The 16551-nt window shown below is 63.7% G+C and overlaps 1 protein-coding gene and 1 long non-coding RNA gene across 5 annotated transcripts in view; one reads left to right on the top strand and one right to left on the bottom strand.

The window, feature by feature from the left end:
* Positions 1-1218: 1218 nt before the first annotated feature.
* Positions 1219-9127, bottom strand: LOC132014323 (uncharacterized). Of its 4 annotated transcripts, none has more exons than XR_009403289.1 (5): positions 9037-9127; positions 5287-5747; positions 4412-4801; positions 2761-2897; positions 1219-1917 (listed from the first exon to the last, which is right to left on the bottom strand). It is a non-coding gene; the product is annotated as an uncharacterized LOC132014323 (long non-coding RNA). The 4 variants fall into 4 exon arrangements; XR_009403287.1 differs by having other exon boundaries at positions 2761-2875; XR_009403288.1 differs by having other exon boundaries at positions 2733-4801.
* The window catches only part of KCNK9 (potassium two pore domain channel subfamily K member 9), an 85352-nt gene continuing 77328 nt past the window's right edge, over positions 8528-16551 (top strand). The window contains exon 1 of the mRNA XM_059395211.1: positions 8528-9265. Coding sequence (XP_059251194.1) covers positions 8587-9265 — 679 coding nt within the window. The 5' untranslated portion in view covers positions 8528-8586. The remainder of the gene's footprint in view (positions 9266-16551) is intronic.

The raw sequence follows: 16551 nt of genomic DNA, 5'->3' as shown, positions 1-16551 counted from the left end.
GTCAGGCTGACCTTGACTATCACGGGCCCCATGGGACCGCTGGGTCTCCGACTCCAGACCACACTGTCTCCCCTCCACCTGGCAGAGCCCCGCACCCTCCGGTACAGAGAGCCCAGGCTGGCAGGTGGCGTTGGGGGGTAGAGAGCAGGTCAGAGGCAGAGAAAGTTTCTCAGAGGCACCCAGGAGCTTGTACCCAGAGTGCCTGGCACTAGTTCAACCCAGTGAAAGTTTAGTCAGCCCTCTCTGTGCGGGGGACTCAGAGGGGATCCTGTCCTTAGGAAGCTCCAGGCCTAGAGCAGGGGACAGAGCAGAGAGCTGGGCGGGGAGGTCCTTGCCCAGACCCAGCCTGGGGCCAGGAAGCTTTTTTGGAGTGGGGCCAGCTGAGCCGGAAGGGCCCCGCCCGCTTCCTCCTCCCCGAAAGTAGGCCTGCAATGATCCGAACAGTGCACCTGCCAGGCCCCAAAATAGCGGCCGTGTGCCTGGGGACCCGCATCGCTCTGTGAAGCCGCAGCCACCGCGGCTGTGTTTGAAAAATACCTTCTGCCACACAAAGGTGAAAACAGCAGAGGCCGGCGCCAGGCTTCTGAGAAGGGAAAACACTGAGACGCTTTCCACGGGGATCGGGAAACTGTCCGTGCAGGCACCGCACACCCGGGGGAGGGGCTCGAGTCTGCTCCCGCCAGGAGGGCCTGGCGGCGTGGCAGGGTCCCGGGGCCGGAACACGGTCCCGGGCGGGCAGGGCTCTGCAGGCAGCAGTGCGGCGCGGACAGGGGGTCCACTGGGTGGGCGCCGGCCTCCGCCAGGAGCCACCGCTCCCCGGGGCCCTTTATCCGTTGGGCCGGCCCTTCTCTTGCTCACCCCCTGAGAAGGTAACACCTGCGGGTTTGGACCACGGTGGCCTGACTCCCACGGACGCGTCCCACAGCCTGAGTACGACCGACCGAGGCCCCCGACCCCCAGAGGCGCCCCCGGGACAGAGGGCAGGCAGCCTGGTCCCACTGGGTGTGGACAGAGTCCCCCACCTGCCTCTGGCTCTGCCCCTCCTCCGGGTGCCCCCCCCCCAAGTGCAGGCCGCATCCCACCGTGGAGCTCAGGTCCCCCTCTGGAACCCCGGGGAAGCGAGCTGCTGCCCCACGTCCTGTGGGACCCGCGCCACAACGAAGCGTTGTTCTCATTTATTTTCAGGAGCAGAGGGTTTTGATTTTTTCTTTTGCTTTATTTAGTATTATTATGGTGTTATTTATTTTAAGGAGGCAGGGGGCTGGGTTCCACACACGTCTCCTCCCTGTGAACATCAGATCATTCCAGGCACTGGGTGGTGGGAAACCGCCCAAGAGAGAGGTCGCCAGGGCCATTTCCGGGCCGTGTGGGGTTGTTGTTCCCGGATCCATTTCATTAATCCAGTCAGCAAACACCCGGAGCCTCTGTCCTGCCAAGTCCCAGGGACCCGGGAGCGGAGGTGGGGCGCCGGGCCCTCCTGCTGCCCTGGGGGCTCGGCTGAGCCCGGGTTTAGAACAGCCAGCTGCCTGGGGCACCCTGCCGCCGAGGCCCCGGTTCGGGAGACCCTCCCCGGGGGCCCAGGTTCTGGCGGCCCCGGGGGCCCCTCGCGGCAGCTGCAGGCTGGGAAGACTCCGGGATTCCCGCACTGACCCTGGCAGCACCTGGGCTCCCCGGGAAGGCGGTGGAGCTCTTCGCGGGCCAGGCCCACGTGGGGATGGGCCCCATTAAGACACCTGAAGTCCACTAACCACCCATCCTCTAATAAAGTGTGTGTGTGTGTGTGTGTGCGCGCGCGCACCTGGAGCTTTGGAGGTGTCCTCGGCTTGAAAGACGGGCACCTTAGCCTGGCTTTGCCTCCCAGTGCTTCCTTCGTCCGCCACGTGCCCCTGAGTCTGGGAGGACTGGCTGCTTTGCCGTCTGTGAAATAAAGTTCCTGCTCTTAAACGTCCCCTCGCTCCGGGAGCGGGTCGGAGCCCTCCTGAGCCCCGACTCCCCACACCTTCCGTCCCTGCAGCAGTGTCGCGTGTGGATTCCCCGGGTGATTGTGCCCTCCTGGCCACAGTGGGACACCTCGCTGAAGTCTCTGAGACCCAAGAAATGCCGAGAAGGGCCCACCTGGGCTTGACGCCCTGGGAGGAGCCCGGGGCAGTTTGCAGCTCATGTACCCAGGTCACTTGTCAACAGGTATCCGGGGAAGCTGGAGGTCTGACAACCCACGGGCCACAGGCTCTGACTGTCCACTCTCAGAACCACTTTCCCTGCCCCCTGACATAACGTTCTGGACCCCTGTGGGCAGACCAAGGCAGTTTCCCTTCTCCATCACTGGCTCTGCCTCTGGTATCTTAGGAGCCCATCTGCCTCCAGTCTGACCCTCACTACGTGTCACCGAACCCTGGGACTTATCTCGGCATCTTCTGGATTCAATCATGGAATCCACAAAATAACTTCTGACACCTGCTGTGTACCAGGGACTGGGCTCACTCTGTCTCTTCCTTCTTGTCCTTCCTGCCACCTTACTGGTCCGGCCCCTTGTTGCCTGTGCCTGGAGAGGCCAGGGCACAGCGCCCTAACTCCCACCCCACCCCCACCCCAAGGGCAGTGGCGCCATGGCTACTGTCCTAAGCTTGGACGACTGTCCTGAGTGGGGATGATGATGAGTCTTGCAGAGCCGTCATGAGGACACAACACCCAACTCGGGCCCAGCATCCAGCAGGCGTTCAAGAAGCACGTACCCAGGATCAGCACAGCAGAGGGACGTACCCCACTATCACGGCACCACTCTCCTGCTCAGGAACCGACCATGGCTCCCTGTGTCCTCTCACGTTGTGTGCAGGCTCTTCTTTGTCATCTCAGCGGAGGCCAGACTGGTGATGGCCTTGAAGGGAAACAGGTCAGTGCTGGGCCCAGGATGAGCCCTGTGTATATGCCTGTGTTCAAGATCCTCTCGGCCAAAGACAGGGCTGGGATCGATTAGCAATGTCTGCCATGGGCCGAGGCCCAGGGAAGGTCACCCATCTACTCGTTCCAGTCCTGAGGGCCCTTGCCCCCCCCCCCCCCGCAGACCCCGTCCCCACTTCTTCCTCTGCCTGAGCCTCTCCCATAGCATCTTCTCCCTCTCCCTCTACGTCTTTCTTGCTCTTTCTCCTCTTCCTTCTCTGCACCGGACCCCCAGTGACATCAGAGTCACGGCCTAAAGTGTGGGGACCTACAGGATCCTGGCCGGCAGCCACATCTGTCATCTGCACAGCACGCTTCCCTCTCTGTTCTGCGCATCTACGTCTTCCTGCTTTCCTAAGAGAGACCTCATGTGGGGCGATGACCTCAGACCTGCGGGTGAGTGAACCTGACCCTGCCCTTTCATTGCCATCAAGCAGTGCACCTGCTGGCTACCTGCCAAGCGGCAGGCCCTGCTCGACCAAGACGAGGCAGGCACAGCCCTCACTCGAGGAGCTGAGTCCGGCAGGGGAGATGGGACAGGAGTATGTGCAGGGACACGGGAGCCTCGGCCAGCCTGGGGACCGGGGAAGCTCCTGGAGGACGTGCTGTCGCAGCTGAATCTTGAAAGATGAGGAGATGAGAGCCCGAAGAGGACAGGGAAAAGCACGCAGGCAGAGGGAACAGCATGAACAAGGCACAGAGGTGCTGGGTGCTGTGAGGACCGTTGTGCTGAAGGCTGCCCCGCAGGACGGGGGAAGGAGGCAGGGGCTGAGGGTGCCGACACCGAGGGTGGGCCGAGGTTTGGCCAGGAGCTCCTGGAGGGTTTTCAGCAGGGGAGTGCAAGAGCCCGCGTGCTCAGAGGTAGTTGCAGGCAGAGGAGAGAGGGGGATGGACTGACTGCAGGCTGCCAGGACCTGAGCTGGAGGAGGGTTTGCCTGTGTGCGTCCAGAAGTGGGATCCAGGCTTCCTGCCCCTCTATGCCCAGCAACCCGGGCTGGGGCTGTGGTTCCCAAAGAGTGGCTTGGGACCTGGCTCTGAGGTCAGCTCTGTGCCCAGAGGCAGATTCCGTGATCCAACCAATCTGGGAAATGCTGTTCACAGCACTCCTGTCTGGGCCCATGGTGCCTGCTGGCAGACTGAGGGCTCTGAGAAATCCTGAATTTTCCTGTTGAACCAGCGTCCCCAGTGCGGCCAGAGACACTTCCCCGGGGACATGCTTATTCATATCCCAAAGAGCCTGGCAGACCTGGTGGACCTGGCTGCTGCTTACAGAGCGCTTCCCTCTGGCATTAGCCCCTGCTGGGGGCTTCAAGTGCAGACATGGCCCATGAGCCATCAGTGAGGGCTGGTAACCCTAGGGCTGGAGGGAGGAACCCAGAGTGCTGGCAGTGGCCCCCAGGGAAAGGGGAGGATCCCATCACAGCTTTCTCTTCTCTCTATTTGTGACTGGGGCCCAAGGGGCTTACTGCCTCACCTTTCTCATCTGCAAAATGGGGGCAACGGTTCTGCCTCCTCTGCCTCTTTTCAAAGATGGGGGCGTTAACATGTCAAGGCGTGAGCAGCACCACAGAGATGTGATGATCTGGAAGCCTCGGCCGTCAGTCCTGGGCCAGCACTGGTGAGTATGCCCAGAGGCACGCGGGCACCAGCCCCGGAGCCCAGCCAGCACACTGTAGCTCCCTGCCTTCGGCCAGCAGCAGGATGGGTTTCACGGAGTGCTGCTGCGGAAGGGCTGGGCTGAGAGTCGATTCCACTCCAGCTCACTAAGTGGGGCCAGAAAACACTGCTTGGCTTCTCTGGATAAGATGGGGTCATACTCCTCAGCCCCTAGAGGCTAAGAATATGCCCAACGCATGTAGAGAACCTAGCGAACGAGTAGGCAGGAGAGAGAGAGTTATGAACCATGATGTTCTTTAGTATCTGATCAAAGACAACTGTTTTTACTAAAGACGACACTGAGGTCCAGGGAGGCCCAGTGACAGACCACTGGAGGAGCACAGACAGGACCCCAGCGGCACTGGTCAGCCCTGAGTGGCCTAAGCCGCACAGAGAATGCATTGCTGCCCCAAATCAGGCATCTCTTTCTTGGGTGCGGAGGTGCTTTCCTGCCCCCCCCCCCAGGCCCCTACTTCGCTCTAGCTCCTCTTAGAGATGCTTTCCTAGGGAGCTCCTCATTGGTTGGGAGCTGAGCCCCGCCCAGCCAATCTGTGGGGCCAGGGGGAATCCTGGGCTCTCATTGGCCACAGCGGAGCTCCAGATCCACTCCTATCTGGGCTGGAGCTGGTGCTCCCAGAACCCTGGAAGTAGAGAGAGGCTTGGGCTCCCCAGAGGCATGGTCACTGCTCTAACCTCTTTGTGGCCTGTCAGTGGTATCAGCCACACTGCTAGCTGAGCGAGTGAGGCGGAGAGCGCTGGGGACACAGTGCTGGGAAGACTCGCCAGAGCCAGGTTCTGCTTCACGGAGCTCGCGTCCACCTGTAGGTCAAGACCATGGGAAGGATGTGGGGTGCAGAGAGGGCTGTGTGGGAGCCTGTGTGTGTCCTCCTCCAGCCCTCAGGATCGCTCCCCGAAGTCTGGCTCTCTGGGCTTCTTTTGAGTCCAAAGGCCATATTTTGGGAAAAAAGGAAGAACCAAGGTTTTTGTTTTGTTTTGTTTTTGGAGAGGTTGAGCTGTGGCTATCCAAGGCGCTGTGACTTTGGGGTCAGAAGGGAGCTGGAGCTGTTGAAGGAGGTGCTGGACGGAAGCCGGCAGAGGCTCAGGAGTGGTTTCTGGATGGTAACTGTCCGGTGTCCCCGGGCCCGTGTTCCCATCTGCAAGACAAGCAGTTGGGACGAGTTACTCTCCCAAGTCCCTTCCAGGAGCTCACAAACGGTGCCGTTTTCCAGCAAGGCTGTGTGGAAGCCGAAAGAGAGTGGCTCTCCACAGAGCTTGGGGTCTGTCTCTGGGGAGCATCCCGGCGCGCCTGCCCCCCTCCCCGGCCCCGCGGGCAGGACAGCCGGGACTCCCCTGCGGAGTCGGCTCTGAGCGGGGACACCTGTGGGTCGGAGTCCAGTGCCCCCTGGCGGCGCCGGGGCGGGCGGGCGGCTTCCGGACGGCCGAGGCCCGACGGTTGTGACTCAGGGGTGGCGCAGGGCGGCAGGAGGCCCAACTGGGGTTCCGTCGTGGGCCGAACAACGGCGCGATTAATTACCAGCTGCAGGAATCCTTGTCGCCCGCTCACGGTGACTCACCGGGAGGCCAGGCGCATTCGCCTAGCGCAGGGGCCTCGGTTTCCAACCTGAATTCCAGGGGAGCACCTGCCTCGGGGGGACCTCCCGTTCCCTGTGCCTAACGGCGCCGGCTGACCCAACGTCAACCCGACAGCCCGGATGTGGCCCCCAGCTCGGGCACACTTTTCCGTAGGGCCGGGGGCGCAAGCACCCACGAGTCCCAGAAACAGGGTGGAGAGCGCCCCAGCAGGGGAGCCTCCGTGAGGCATAGGGTTCCCAGACTCGCCTGGCCCCCAGTGCCTGCGGATGGGGAGCCCGGAGCAGCGCCCGAGGGGGCGACCCAGAGGGGTCAGGCTCCGGAGCCGGCGAGCTGCGCAAGGCTCGGTCCATTCCCTGGCCTACTCCGTCATGCCCTCAGCCACTCCTGCTGTCTTGGTCAGCCGCCGGGGGGCGTCCCTTTCCCCAAGTCGCCACCTCTTCTTGGCTGGAGTCCAAGGGAGGTCGCCAGACCCAGAGAAGGGGAGCCCTGGGTCTCGGCACCTTCAGCCTACCCATTGGGAGCTCCACCGCTCAGGTGAGGGTTAAGGGGGTCGGTGATCCAGGGAAACTCCTCGACGACCTGAGGGGGACTGAGGGAAGCGGGCAAAGGTGGCTGATGTGGGAAGGGGATAAAGCCCGTCTTCCGACTCAAAGAATAGCTGCGCCCCTGCCGGAGCCTGGGCTTCCCTCCCTGGGCTGGTCGGGAGTGGGGCCATCGCGAGGCGCCATGTGCAGGAGGAGGGGCCAGGCTCATGTTCTGGATACACCCGGCGCCCAGCCTCGGGGAACCGAGGAATGTTTCTGGGAAAAGCATCGCGGAGGGGACCAGGAAGGGGGAATGCGGCAACCTTCCCTGAGGCCCGGACCCCAAGAGTGCGGCCGGTGCCAGGCTCAGCACTCTCCGGATAAGGGCTCTGGATCAGCAGGTGCTGGGCCACCTGTCCAGCGACCCGCGCGGGGGCTGAGGCGGCCCTCGGGACCCCAGCGCGCGATGAGGAGGTGCGCCCCGGCAGGGACACGCGGCCGCGCCAGGTGGCTGGCCCCGGGGCACGCCCTCCCCTCGTGCTCTCGCCACCCCCCCACCCCCCGCCTCGCCCGCCGCGATCTCCCCTCTCCCTCGAGCTGCTGGGCGGCCTTCTCCGGCTGAGTCCCGTCTCCTCCCCCAGGCTCGGTTCTCCCAAACTGTCCGCCTCGCGTGGCAGCAGGCGCTCTCGGGGAGCTGGGCGACAGGGACCGGAGCAGCCTCATTTATCCTCCCATCCCCCGCCGAAACCTGCTGGTGGCTCCGCCTCCCGCCCCCACTCGGGCAACACCCAGGCCTCGGCCCGCCTCCGCCCCCTCCCCAGCGGCCCCGGCAGCCCCTCCCTGGCTCCCTCCGCGTGCGCCGCGCGCCGCGCTCGGTCTGCAGCGGAGCCGCCGCGGCCGCCTCGCCAGCTGGCTGGGGACCAGGCGGGAGGTGGCGCGCCCGGGAGGCTGCGGGAGGGAGGGAAGAAGGGAGGGAGGGAGGCCTGGCCTCCGCGTAGCCCGGCCCCCGCCCCCCGCGGCCCTCCCGCCGGAGCGAGGTGCCACGCGCGCGCGCGGGCGCGCGCACACACACACACACACACACAGGCACACACACACGGGCACACACGGACACACATACGCACAGACACACGCACACACACTCGGCTCCCTCCGGCGCGCACGCACGCAGCGCCCCTGACAGACCAGCGCAGCGGCCGCCTCCCCGGACGCCCGGACGCCGGAGGGCCCCGACCCCGGCGCGGCTCATGCGCCCGCGCCCATCCCGCAGCTCCGCGAGGCCCGCGGGACCCCTCCCGCCGCCGCCGCCGCCGCCGCCTCGCCCGCCGCCCCCGGAGGAGCGGGCTGGCCGACCGCCGCCGCGCCGTCCCCCGGCCGCCCCCGAGGCCGCTCTGCCGCGGGCCCTGCCGCCCTGGGGCCGCGCCCCGCTCCCGCGCCTCGGGGGCTGAGCCGAGCAAACTTCACGGACCGGCCGACGCCCGGCGGGGACCCCGCCGCGCCCTTGCGCGGCCGGGTGGGCGCGGGGCGCTCGGACCTTCGGGCATCGGGCTGCCCCGCCCGCTGCACCTGCTCGGCCCCCTCCCCGCCTGCTGGGGACTCCGGAGACGCCGCCACTTCGCAAACTTTTCCACCCCCCCTCGAGGGGGGGGGGCGAGGAGGGCCGAAGGGGAAGGAGGTCCCGCGAGGCGCGCGCAGACCTGCGGGCTCCTAGCTGGGCGCCGCCGCCCGGGAGCCGGACCCGGAGGGGCGCGGGCCCCGGCGGCCGCCCTCCGGCCGCGCTCCGGCTCCCGCTCCCGCCCCTGCTTTTCCGGCGGGAGCGGGGGGCGGGGTGCGGAGGGCAGCGCGGCCCGCGCGGTGCCCAGCGGGGCCGCCGTGCATGGCCCTGCGCAGTGGGGCGGGCTGCTTCGGCCGGGTCTGGCGCAGGGTGTCGGGGCTCCCGGACGCCTGGCCCCGGCGCTCGAGCAGCCTCCTGTGCCTGTCCGCCTTCTCGCCCGAGCCCGGGCCCGCGCCGCCCCTGCCCCGCCAGCCGCCTCGCGGTGGCGGCGGCTGTGGCGGCCCCGGCGGAGGGGGGCCCCCCCAGCCTCCCCGCCCCCCGCCTCCCCGCTGCTGCTGCTGCTGCTGCTGCTGCTGCTGCTGCCGCCGCCGCTTACAACTTGGAGGCGGCGGCGGCGGCGGCGGAGGAGGCGGCGGCGGCCGCCGGGCGCTGCAGTGGGACGCGCGCGGCTGCGAGCCTGCGGGACATGCCCCCCGCGCCGGCTCCTTGCTGGCGGCCATGAAGAGGCAGAACGTGCGGACTCTGTCCCTCATCGTCTGCACCTTCACCTACCTGCTGGTGGGCGCCGCCGTCTTCGACGCCCTCGAGTCGGACCACGAGATGCGCGAGGAGGAGAAACTCAAAGCCGAGGAGATCCGGATCAAGGGGAAGTACAACATCAGCGCCGAGGACTACCGGCAGCTGGAGCTGGTGATCCTGCAGTCGGAGCCGCACCGCGCCGGCGTCCAGTGGAAATTCGCCGGCTCCTTCTACTTTGCCATCACGGTCATCACCACTATAGGTAAGGGCTGGGCGCGCCGCCGCCGGGCTCCCCGCGCCCCGGGAGGAGTCCGGGGAGGCGGCTGAGCGCGCGGCGCAGGGCTGGGTGCGGGGCGCCGAGGGTTAAACGCAGCCTGTCGCGGGGGGGGGGGGGCTCCCGCCGCGCCCCCTCCTCTCTCCGGAGCCCCCGCCTCTCCTGCGCCTCCGAGCCTCTCCCCTCGCGGACCCCACCCGGAGCTGCGCTCCGCGCCGGTGTCTGGGCCGGGCGTGCGAGCCCCGAGCGAGCGTGCCGGAGCCTGGAGGGCGGAGGCGCCACTTTTGCGAAGAGAGTGGAGCGCTAAGAATAATCCCAGAGCAGACACCCACCCACCCACCGCCCCAGCGCGGGCTGGGCTGCGCGGGGTTCCAAGCCTTACACTTACTACCTCTCCGGGACTTGGAGAGGGCCGGCCTGGCTCCGCGGCACGGAGAGGGACTCCGGCGGCGGCGGGGGACCCTCGCAAGGCTCGTCTTGTCTGAGCCCAGATTTCAGCTTTCCTCCCTCCTGGCTCCTCTTGGAATTCTGGAGCCTAGTCGTGCCAGGACCCCGGGGGTGGGGGGTGGGGAGGAGAGTTTGTTCTCTGGTGATTGGGGTGGGGGTGGCAGCCAGGTGAACGGCTCTGAGAGGGCAGTGGAGGGCGGCAGGAGGGCAGAACCTGTCCACCCCCCGGGCCGTGCTGGTGGGGAAGGCAAGTGTGCCTGCTGCCCGGAAATTGGGAAGGTTCAGCCCTGGTCTGGGGACGGAGTCCGGTTGGTGCACCCTGGGACTCCTGTGGCTCCCTCTCCCAGGGCACTTCCACCGTGCAAAGCCTCTGAGAGGTGCCTAGGGCAGTGCCCCCACTGAGGTCAGGTGGTTTGGAGAGCCTGCAGGTGTGACACTTTGAGACCCTTGGGAACTGGATCAGGTCACTTCGCCCCTGTGGATGTGGCAGTAGGGAGGGTGGCATCTCTGTGGTTTCCGTGGTTTGCAACTTGTCCCCCCTGCTCACCCCCCCCCCCCCGTGGCACCCTCCTTCTGCAGGGACATCTCCGTGGACCTGTCAGGGCCACTGTGTTGGCTCCCGTGGCCTCTTTTCTGGGCCAGTCCAGTTCCCTGTGCCCCCTCGCTGTGAGACGAGGCCTCCTCCTGCTCACACTTCTCTCCTTCCTGCGCCCTGAGTCCTCTGGACCTCCTTCTCTAATTTCCCCCTTGCTATTTTTCTTTGTCTGGAAAGCTCTGCCTGCTGAAAAAGCAGGATTGCTCAGTACCATATGCAACAGGAAGCGCCAACACAGGACGGCCTGTCTCGGCTTCTTGGTGGAGAAGACTTTGTAGGGAGTCATCTTGTCTGAAATGTTTAATTCATTGGTGCAGGTTTTTATGTTTTCGGAAGGAAACCACTCTTCTGTTGTCTACGTAACCAGCTCTGGGCCCGCCGGCCTCACGCGCTTGCCCCCCCCAACCCCCGCCGCCAAAACGCAGAAAAGCCCTTCCTCCCCCACCCCGTGCTTCCAGCCTCTGGAAGGGCCGGGCAGTCCTCGCCGTCATGCTTGTCTTCCAACTTGCAGCCCGAGCCGTGGTCACAATGTCCGGGTGCATGTGGCGGTGATCCTGGGGGTACAGGGTCCCACTGGCTGTGAGCCCGAGGGCGAGACATATGCCTCCAGCACTGACGGCCCTAAACATGCCTTTAGTGATCTAGCCCCAGAGCAGGTGACATCTGCGGGCAAACCAGCCCCAGGACTGACATGAGCCCTTGAGACCCGTGGCTGGTCTCACGTGCTGAGCTACAACACCGAGGAGAGGACTGGAGGGAAAACCAAACCTCAAGATGCTCCCATTTACCTGAAAAAGGAACTAGGGAGACTGACAAGGTTCCCATCAGGGGGTGTTTATTAATCCTTATTGGTAGTTCCAGGCACGTGCTTCCAACACTCAAGGCTCCAAAGAGAAAAGTCAAGGAACGTGTGGCCAGATGGAGGCTGTTAGTTCAGCGGGGCGCGCGGCTGGGACTCCCGCCGTCCCGGACCGGAGCGGCACCTGACGGCTGTGGGTCCTTCTCCCTCCCTTCCTTGAGTTTCCACCGGGTTTCTGGAAAGAAAGCTGGGAATGCGTGTGTAAGGACAAGGAAGACAACGCTGCCTTTACTTAGCTTCCCCGACCTGAGCTTGGAGCCCAGGGAGCTGGCTTGCAGCCCAAGTCTGGTCACCCTGGAGGACCCAGACAGGTCATTTCTCTTTTCCCAGTGCGTTTTCCGCACCTGTGGAAGGAGCCGGGGACAGTGCTCACCTGCCAGGTAGAAGCTGAGGGCTGGTGGGCCCTGTGGTGCTCACCACTGCCTGCAGGGCGCCCTGCGCGCAGTAGGTGTGAATCCACGCTCCCCTACAGAGGCCAAGTGCATGCCGGCTGCCTTAGGAAAATGTTTAGCAGGAGAGCTCAGATTTACAGGAAACAAAGCACCTTTCTAGCTAATTCTGTTTGTTTTCTTCTTTTTTAATATAAATGCAAATTAAGGTCCTCCTAGGCCTAGAACAAAAACCAGCCCCAAGCCAGGCCCTCCGAGGAGCTGTCTCCTATTGGACAGGGATATTAATGAGTCAGGTGAATCTTCACGGGTGTTCTTATTTTTAATCTAACCTTGAGCGATTTCTTGAGCACGCTGCAACTTTGAGCCCAGTCAGCGAGGCAGGCGGGCTCCGGTGGCACTCGTGGTCCGTAAGTGAACTCCGCTTCTCGGATGCAGTTATTAGCTCACTCTCGGAAATGGATTTTAAAAACGATATAATTAGCACTTTGCACTGGATCCGTGGCCGCACCTCCCCGTGAGGGAGAGCACGCAGCCCCCCCCCCCCCCCCCCCCCCCCCCCCCCCCCCGCGGGGGGGGGGGGGGGCCGCGCCCCCCCCCCCCCCCCGCTGTCAGGCACTGTGGGCGGAGGGGGGGGACACAGGTCCAGCGGGCCCAGAAAGGGCAGGCTCCGCACAGCCGGCCGTGGCTTCCAGGCGCTGCTCCTCTGAACCTGTGGCTTCTGACATTAGGGGCGTTTGAAGCCACCTGCGGGGCTGCAGCCCCTGTTGAAGATGGGAGCCCCCCCCCCAACACACACACACACACACACACACAACGCCATACCCTAATCTGCTTAGCGGGATGGTTGGAAGTCGCTGCCCCCAGGCCCAGGGCCTGGCTGGAATCCCCCTGCCCAGGGCAAAGTCCGAAAGGACCGCTCTGCCCCAGGGGCAAACCAGTAACCTTCCTAGAGGAGGTGCCCTGGGCCCCAGCTGCCCCAAGGCCAGCGCTCCTCTGACTGCAGAAGGGACCTCCGTGACGCTTCTGTGTTGACTCTAACATCTGTGACCTCGGTTGTCAGACCCTTGAGGACCATGAAAGATGGAGAAGCCCCACTCAAATTCACATCCCATCTGCAGGGCCCGGAGGACCAAGGACACTGGTCTGAGTAGGGGGATGGAGGTGGGGAAGGAGATGGGGGGTTTTGGTTTTGGCTACAGTTTGGAGGAGCAGTGTCTCTCCAGGTCCTTGGGGAGCATCCAAAGCCGGGCCGGTGGCCCTGGGGCGCCGGGGTGACTGGCTCAGGAGGCAGGGTCTGCGGGCTGGGAGTGGGGCAGACTCTGGGAATAAGTTCTGGGGCTCCAGTACGTTCCTTGCTTAAGGTCCCCTGCCGGCAGCAAGTGGGAGCCCAGAGGGGCATCTCCAGGTTCTCACTGGCATGTGGAACCTGAATGGGGCTTCCCCGTGGTGGAGAGCGGGTCGCGGTGTTTTCTGGCACTCCTGGGTGTAGTTTCCAGTGCAGAGTTTACGCTCTCGCTGTGCGCCTGCCCTTGCCTTGTCTGCGTTGCCTCTGAGACTCTGGGGACAGGCTAGATGACAAGATAAGGCCTGGCCTTGAGGCAGGAGAGGAGCTGGAAACCCAGACTGCTGGTTGTGCTCCAGTGTAAGGAGTAGGGAGAGCGGAACCCAGTTCACCCGTCTGCGCCCTGGGTGCGGGATGCCCAGCGGGAGTGCTCCCCCCGGGGAGGGCCCTTTGCGTCCTCCGGGCAGGTCCTCACCCTCCAGGGAGGCTTGGCCTTCCCCTCTGCCACCTGCTGCCTCCCTGAGCTGCGCCCCTGCTCCTGCGCCTCCCCCTCTGTCAGCACGGGGAAGGGGACCCCAGGAGAACTGTGTCTGGACCCCCATGCCCCCCGCGCCTGCAGACCCGGCCCAAGGTGGGCATCCGGCGAGGGGACGCGAAGTGGACGCAGGCCCTGAGGGCCAGAGCAGCAGGTGCTGCAGGCAGCAGCGCACACACGCGTGAGCTCGTCTCCCCTACCAGCCCGCCAGGACCATTGCGGCACTTGCTGGATGAGAAAACTGAGGTGCAGATTCAGCAGCACAGGGAGGCAGAGGGCCGTGAACTCCGTGATACCCCGTGGGCTCCTGCCGTGGCTCTGTCCCAGGAGCCCAGGGTGGGCCTGTGGAACATTCCGTCTGCACCTTTCTGCCTCTCCCTGTCACTGCACCGCTCAGGAGATCTGCGGGGCGAGACCCCAGTGAAGGGCCTGCGCTGGCACACGGGGGGCCTGGACCCGAGGGGTGGCGCTCCCTTGGCCTTTCCTGCGTGGCCACCGTCCATGGGCAGGAGCCCTGCAAGCCTGTGGCTCCTCCTCCTCCCCCCGTCCCTGCCTGGACCCGGCCTCGCTCGAGGTGGCACTGGCCCTCCAGTAAACACTGCCTATTTATAGTTGTGGCGGAGGCAGAGACCTGAGGGCCTTTCGGACTCCGGGGGACATGAAAGAGACGGCGGAAGTGTATGCAGGCTCCTAGGGAGGGCTCGGAGCAGGGAGCTGTCCGAGGGGACCAGGGTTCCAGCTCTCGCTGCCAGGACCTGCTCTTCCCTGCGTCGTCCCCACAGCTCGTCCGGGGGCAGAGCAGCAGCAGGGGGGAAGCAGGCCTCAGGAGCGGCTCTCCTCCTCCTCCCCAGGCCCCTGGGCTCACACCTCCCGCCACCCGTTCCCGTGCCCTGACTCCCTGGGTCCTCCAGGCACCTGTTCGGCCCTGCTCTGCGCACCCTTGCGTGCGTACCGCTGTCCTTGCGACACTCATCCTCTCGCTCAGTCCCTCATTGACTGCTCCGAGCCTCCCCGCGTCCTCCGTCTGTCCGGGCCTGGGGCCTGCTCACTCCCGCGTCACGCGGGTTTGCCCCTCTCCCGCTCCGGTCGGGGCGGGGGGAGGAGGCACGCGGCCGTGAGTGGGCGCAGGGCCCCCACCAGCATCTCCATCAGTGCCAGAGCTTTGACGCTGGATCTCCAGGGCCTGCCGGCCCCATGTCCCTCCTCAGAAGCTCTCAGCCAATCCCAGGCGCTTTCGATTTTTAAAAATGCTTATCGAGGGGCATCTGCGTGGCTCAGTGGGTTAAGCGTGCGACTCTCGGTTTCGGCTCAGGTTATGATCTCGGGGTCATCAGGGTGAGCCCCAGGTCGGGCTCTGTGCTAAGGGGGTGTCTGCTTGGGACCCTCCCTTGCCCCCTACCTCGCCCTCTGCACACGCACTCCCCCCCTTTCGAACAAATAAATGAAAATCTTTAAGAAATATTTATTAAATTATAATGTTCGCACAGAAAAATACACTTAAACGACAAGTATATTGCTCAGTAATTCTTTTTTAATTTTTTTTTTTTTTTAAATTTCAGGGTAGGATCTAGTGATTCACCAGATGCATGCCGTGCCCGGAGCTCGCTTCCTCACGCGCCTCCTTCTCGCCCGTCCCTCGGTCTCCCTGGTTCCCCAGCCTCCGTCCCCTCCAGCAACCCTCACTTGCTCTCCAACTCTAGCGTCTCCTACGGTTCGCCTCCCTGTTTTTGTTTTTTTTTCCCCTCCCTTCCCCATGTTCATCTGTTTTGTTTCTTAAATTTCACGTATGGGTGAAATCATAAGCCGTGTGTCTTTTTCTGACGGACTTACTTCGCTTAGCGTCCTACCCTCTAGTCCCATCCACGTGGCTGCCAATGACAAGGTTTCATTCTTTTTGATGGCCGAGTAATATTCCCTTCTACATGCATGGCGATATATATGGCGATCTTGTTTCTCCATTCCTCTGTCGATGGGCATCTGGGCTCTGTCCACAGGGTGGCTGTTGTGGACACGGCTGCTCTAAATGTTGGGATACAAGTGACTCTTTGAATCAGTATTTTCATATCCTTTGGATAAATACCTTGGTCGTAGGGTAACTCCATTTAACTCCAGGCTGTTTTCCAGAGAGGCCGCACCCGCTCGCATTCCCCCTGGGCGTGCCGGAGGTTCCCCTTTCTCCGTGTCCTCGCCAGCATCTGTCGTTCCTGATTTGTCCGTTTCAGCCGACCTGACTGGTGTGAGGTAGTGTCTCACTGTGGTTCTGATCTGTATTGCCCTGATGCCGACTGACGCTGTATTGCTCAGTAATTCTCACAGACAAGCCATGTCCTTGTCACCAGCACTCAGGTCAAGACATAGGATTACCAACAGCCCAGAGCATCCCTCGCCAGTCAGCTTCTTTTTGAATGTCTCAAGCGACAAGGAGCTCATTACCTTGCATGTAAGGCAGTGGTGTGTATGTAGATGAAAGACGAGGTTATTGCGTGCGGTTCTGATGTGGTGGGGCACCATGTGGAGAAGGGGGGTGTGCCTGTCAGGGGGGTGTTCTTTCAAAGGGGTGACCAGTTTCATGGTCACGTGAAGAGGGGTGAGAAAATCTGCATCCAGATACTGGAAGTTGGGAGGCCAGGCCCAAAAGAGGAGAGGGAACTCAGCCCGTGCATGTGGAGGTGCAGGTGAGTGGGGGAGGGTGTGTTGAGGTAGTCCAGGGTAGGACGCGCACAGGGAGCCCGGAGAGACAGGCCACGGCCCCAGGGACCTGCCCCTCTGAGCTAGAGCACATGCAGCCCTGCCTTCTGTTTCCACCAGCCTTGCCAGAGCCCCAGGAATTTGGGGGCAAGGGCACCGGGTGGGCCTGGCTGATAAAGGAGGGGCAGCCCGCACTGTGGAGCGAGTCGCACGGGCAGCAGTGCAGTTCAGATGAGGGTCCGCCTCACCCAGGGGATGTTCTCCTCCATGCCAGCTTTGGGGGCCGGGGGCTTGGTGTTCATTTCATCAAGGGATTTTGCTCGAAGACCCCTTTTCCTGCCTGTCCCAGCCCTGGGATCTCTGCCTGTAGAAGGTTCTCCCTTTCCAGCTAAGGGCACCCAACCTGTAAGCTTACAGGCCTCCGAAGAAGGGGTGATCAAAGCTTGGTCTGCCTTCTGTCCCTAACCGATTTCAGG

The sequence above is a fragment of the Mustela nigripes genome, chromosome 3 (genome assembly GCF_022355385.1).
Source record: "Mustela nigripes isolate SB6536 chromosome 3, MUSNIG.SB6536, whole genome shotgun sequence".
NCBI lineage: Eukaryota > Metazoa > Chordata > Mammalia > Carnivora > Mustelidae > Mustela > Mustela nigripes.
Note: the sequence above shows the minus strand (reverse complement) of the source record. Positions and strands in the feature narration are given on the sequence as shown.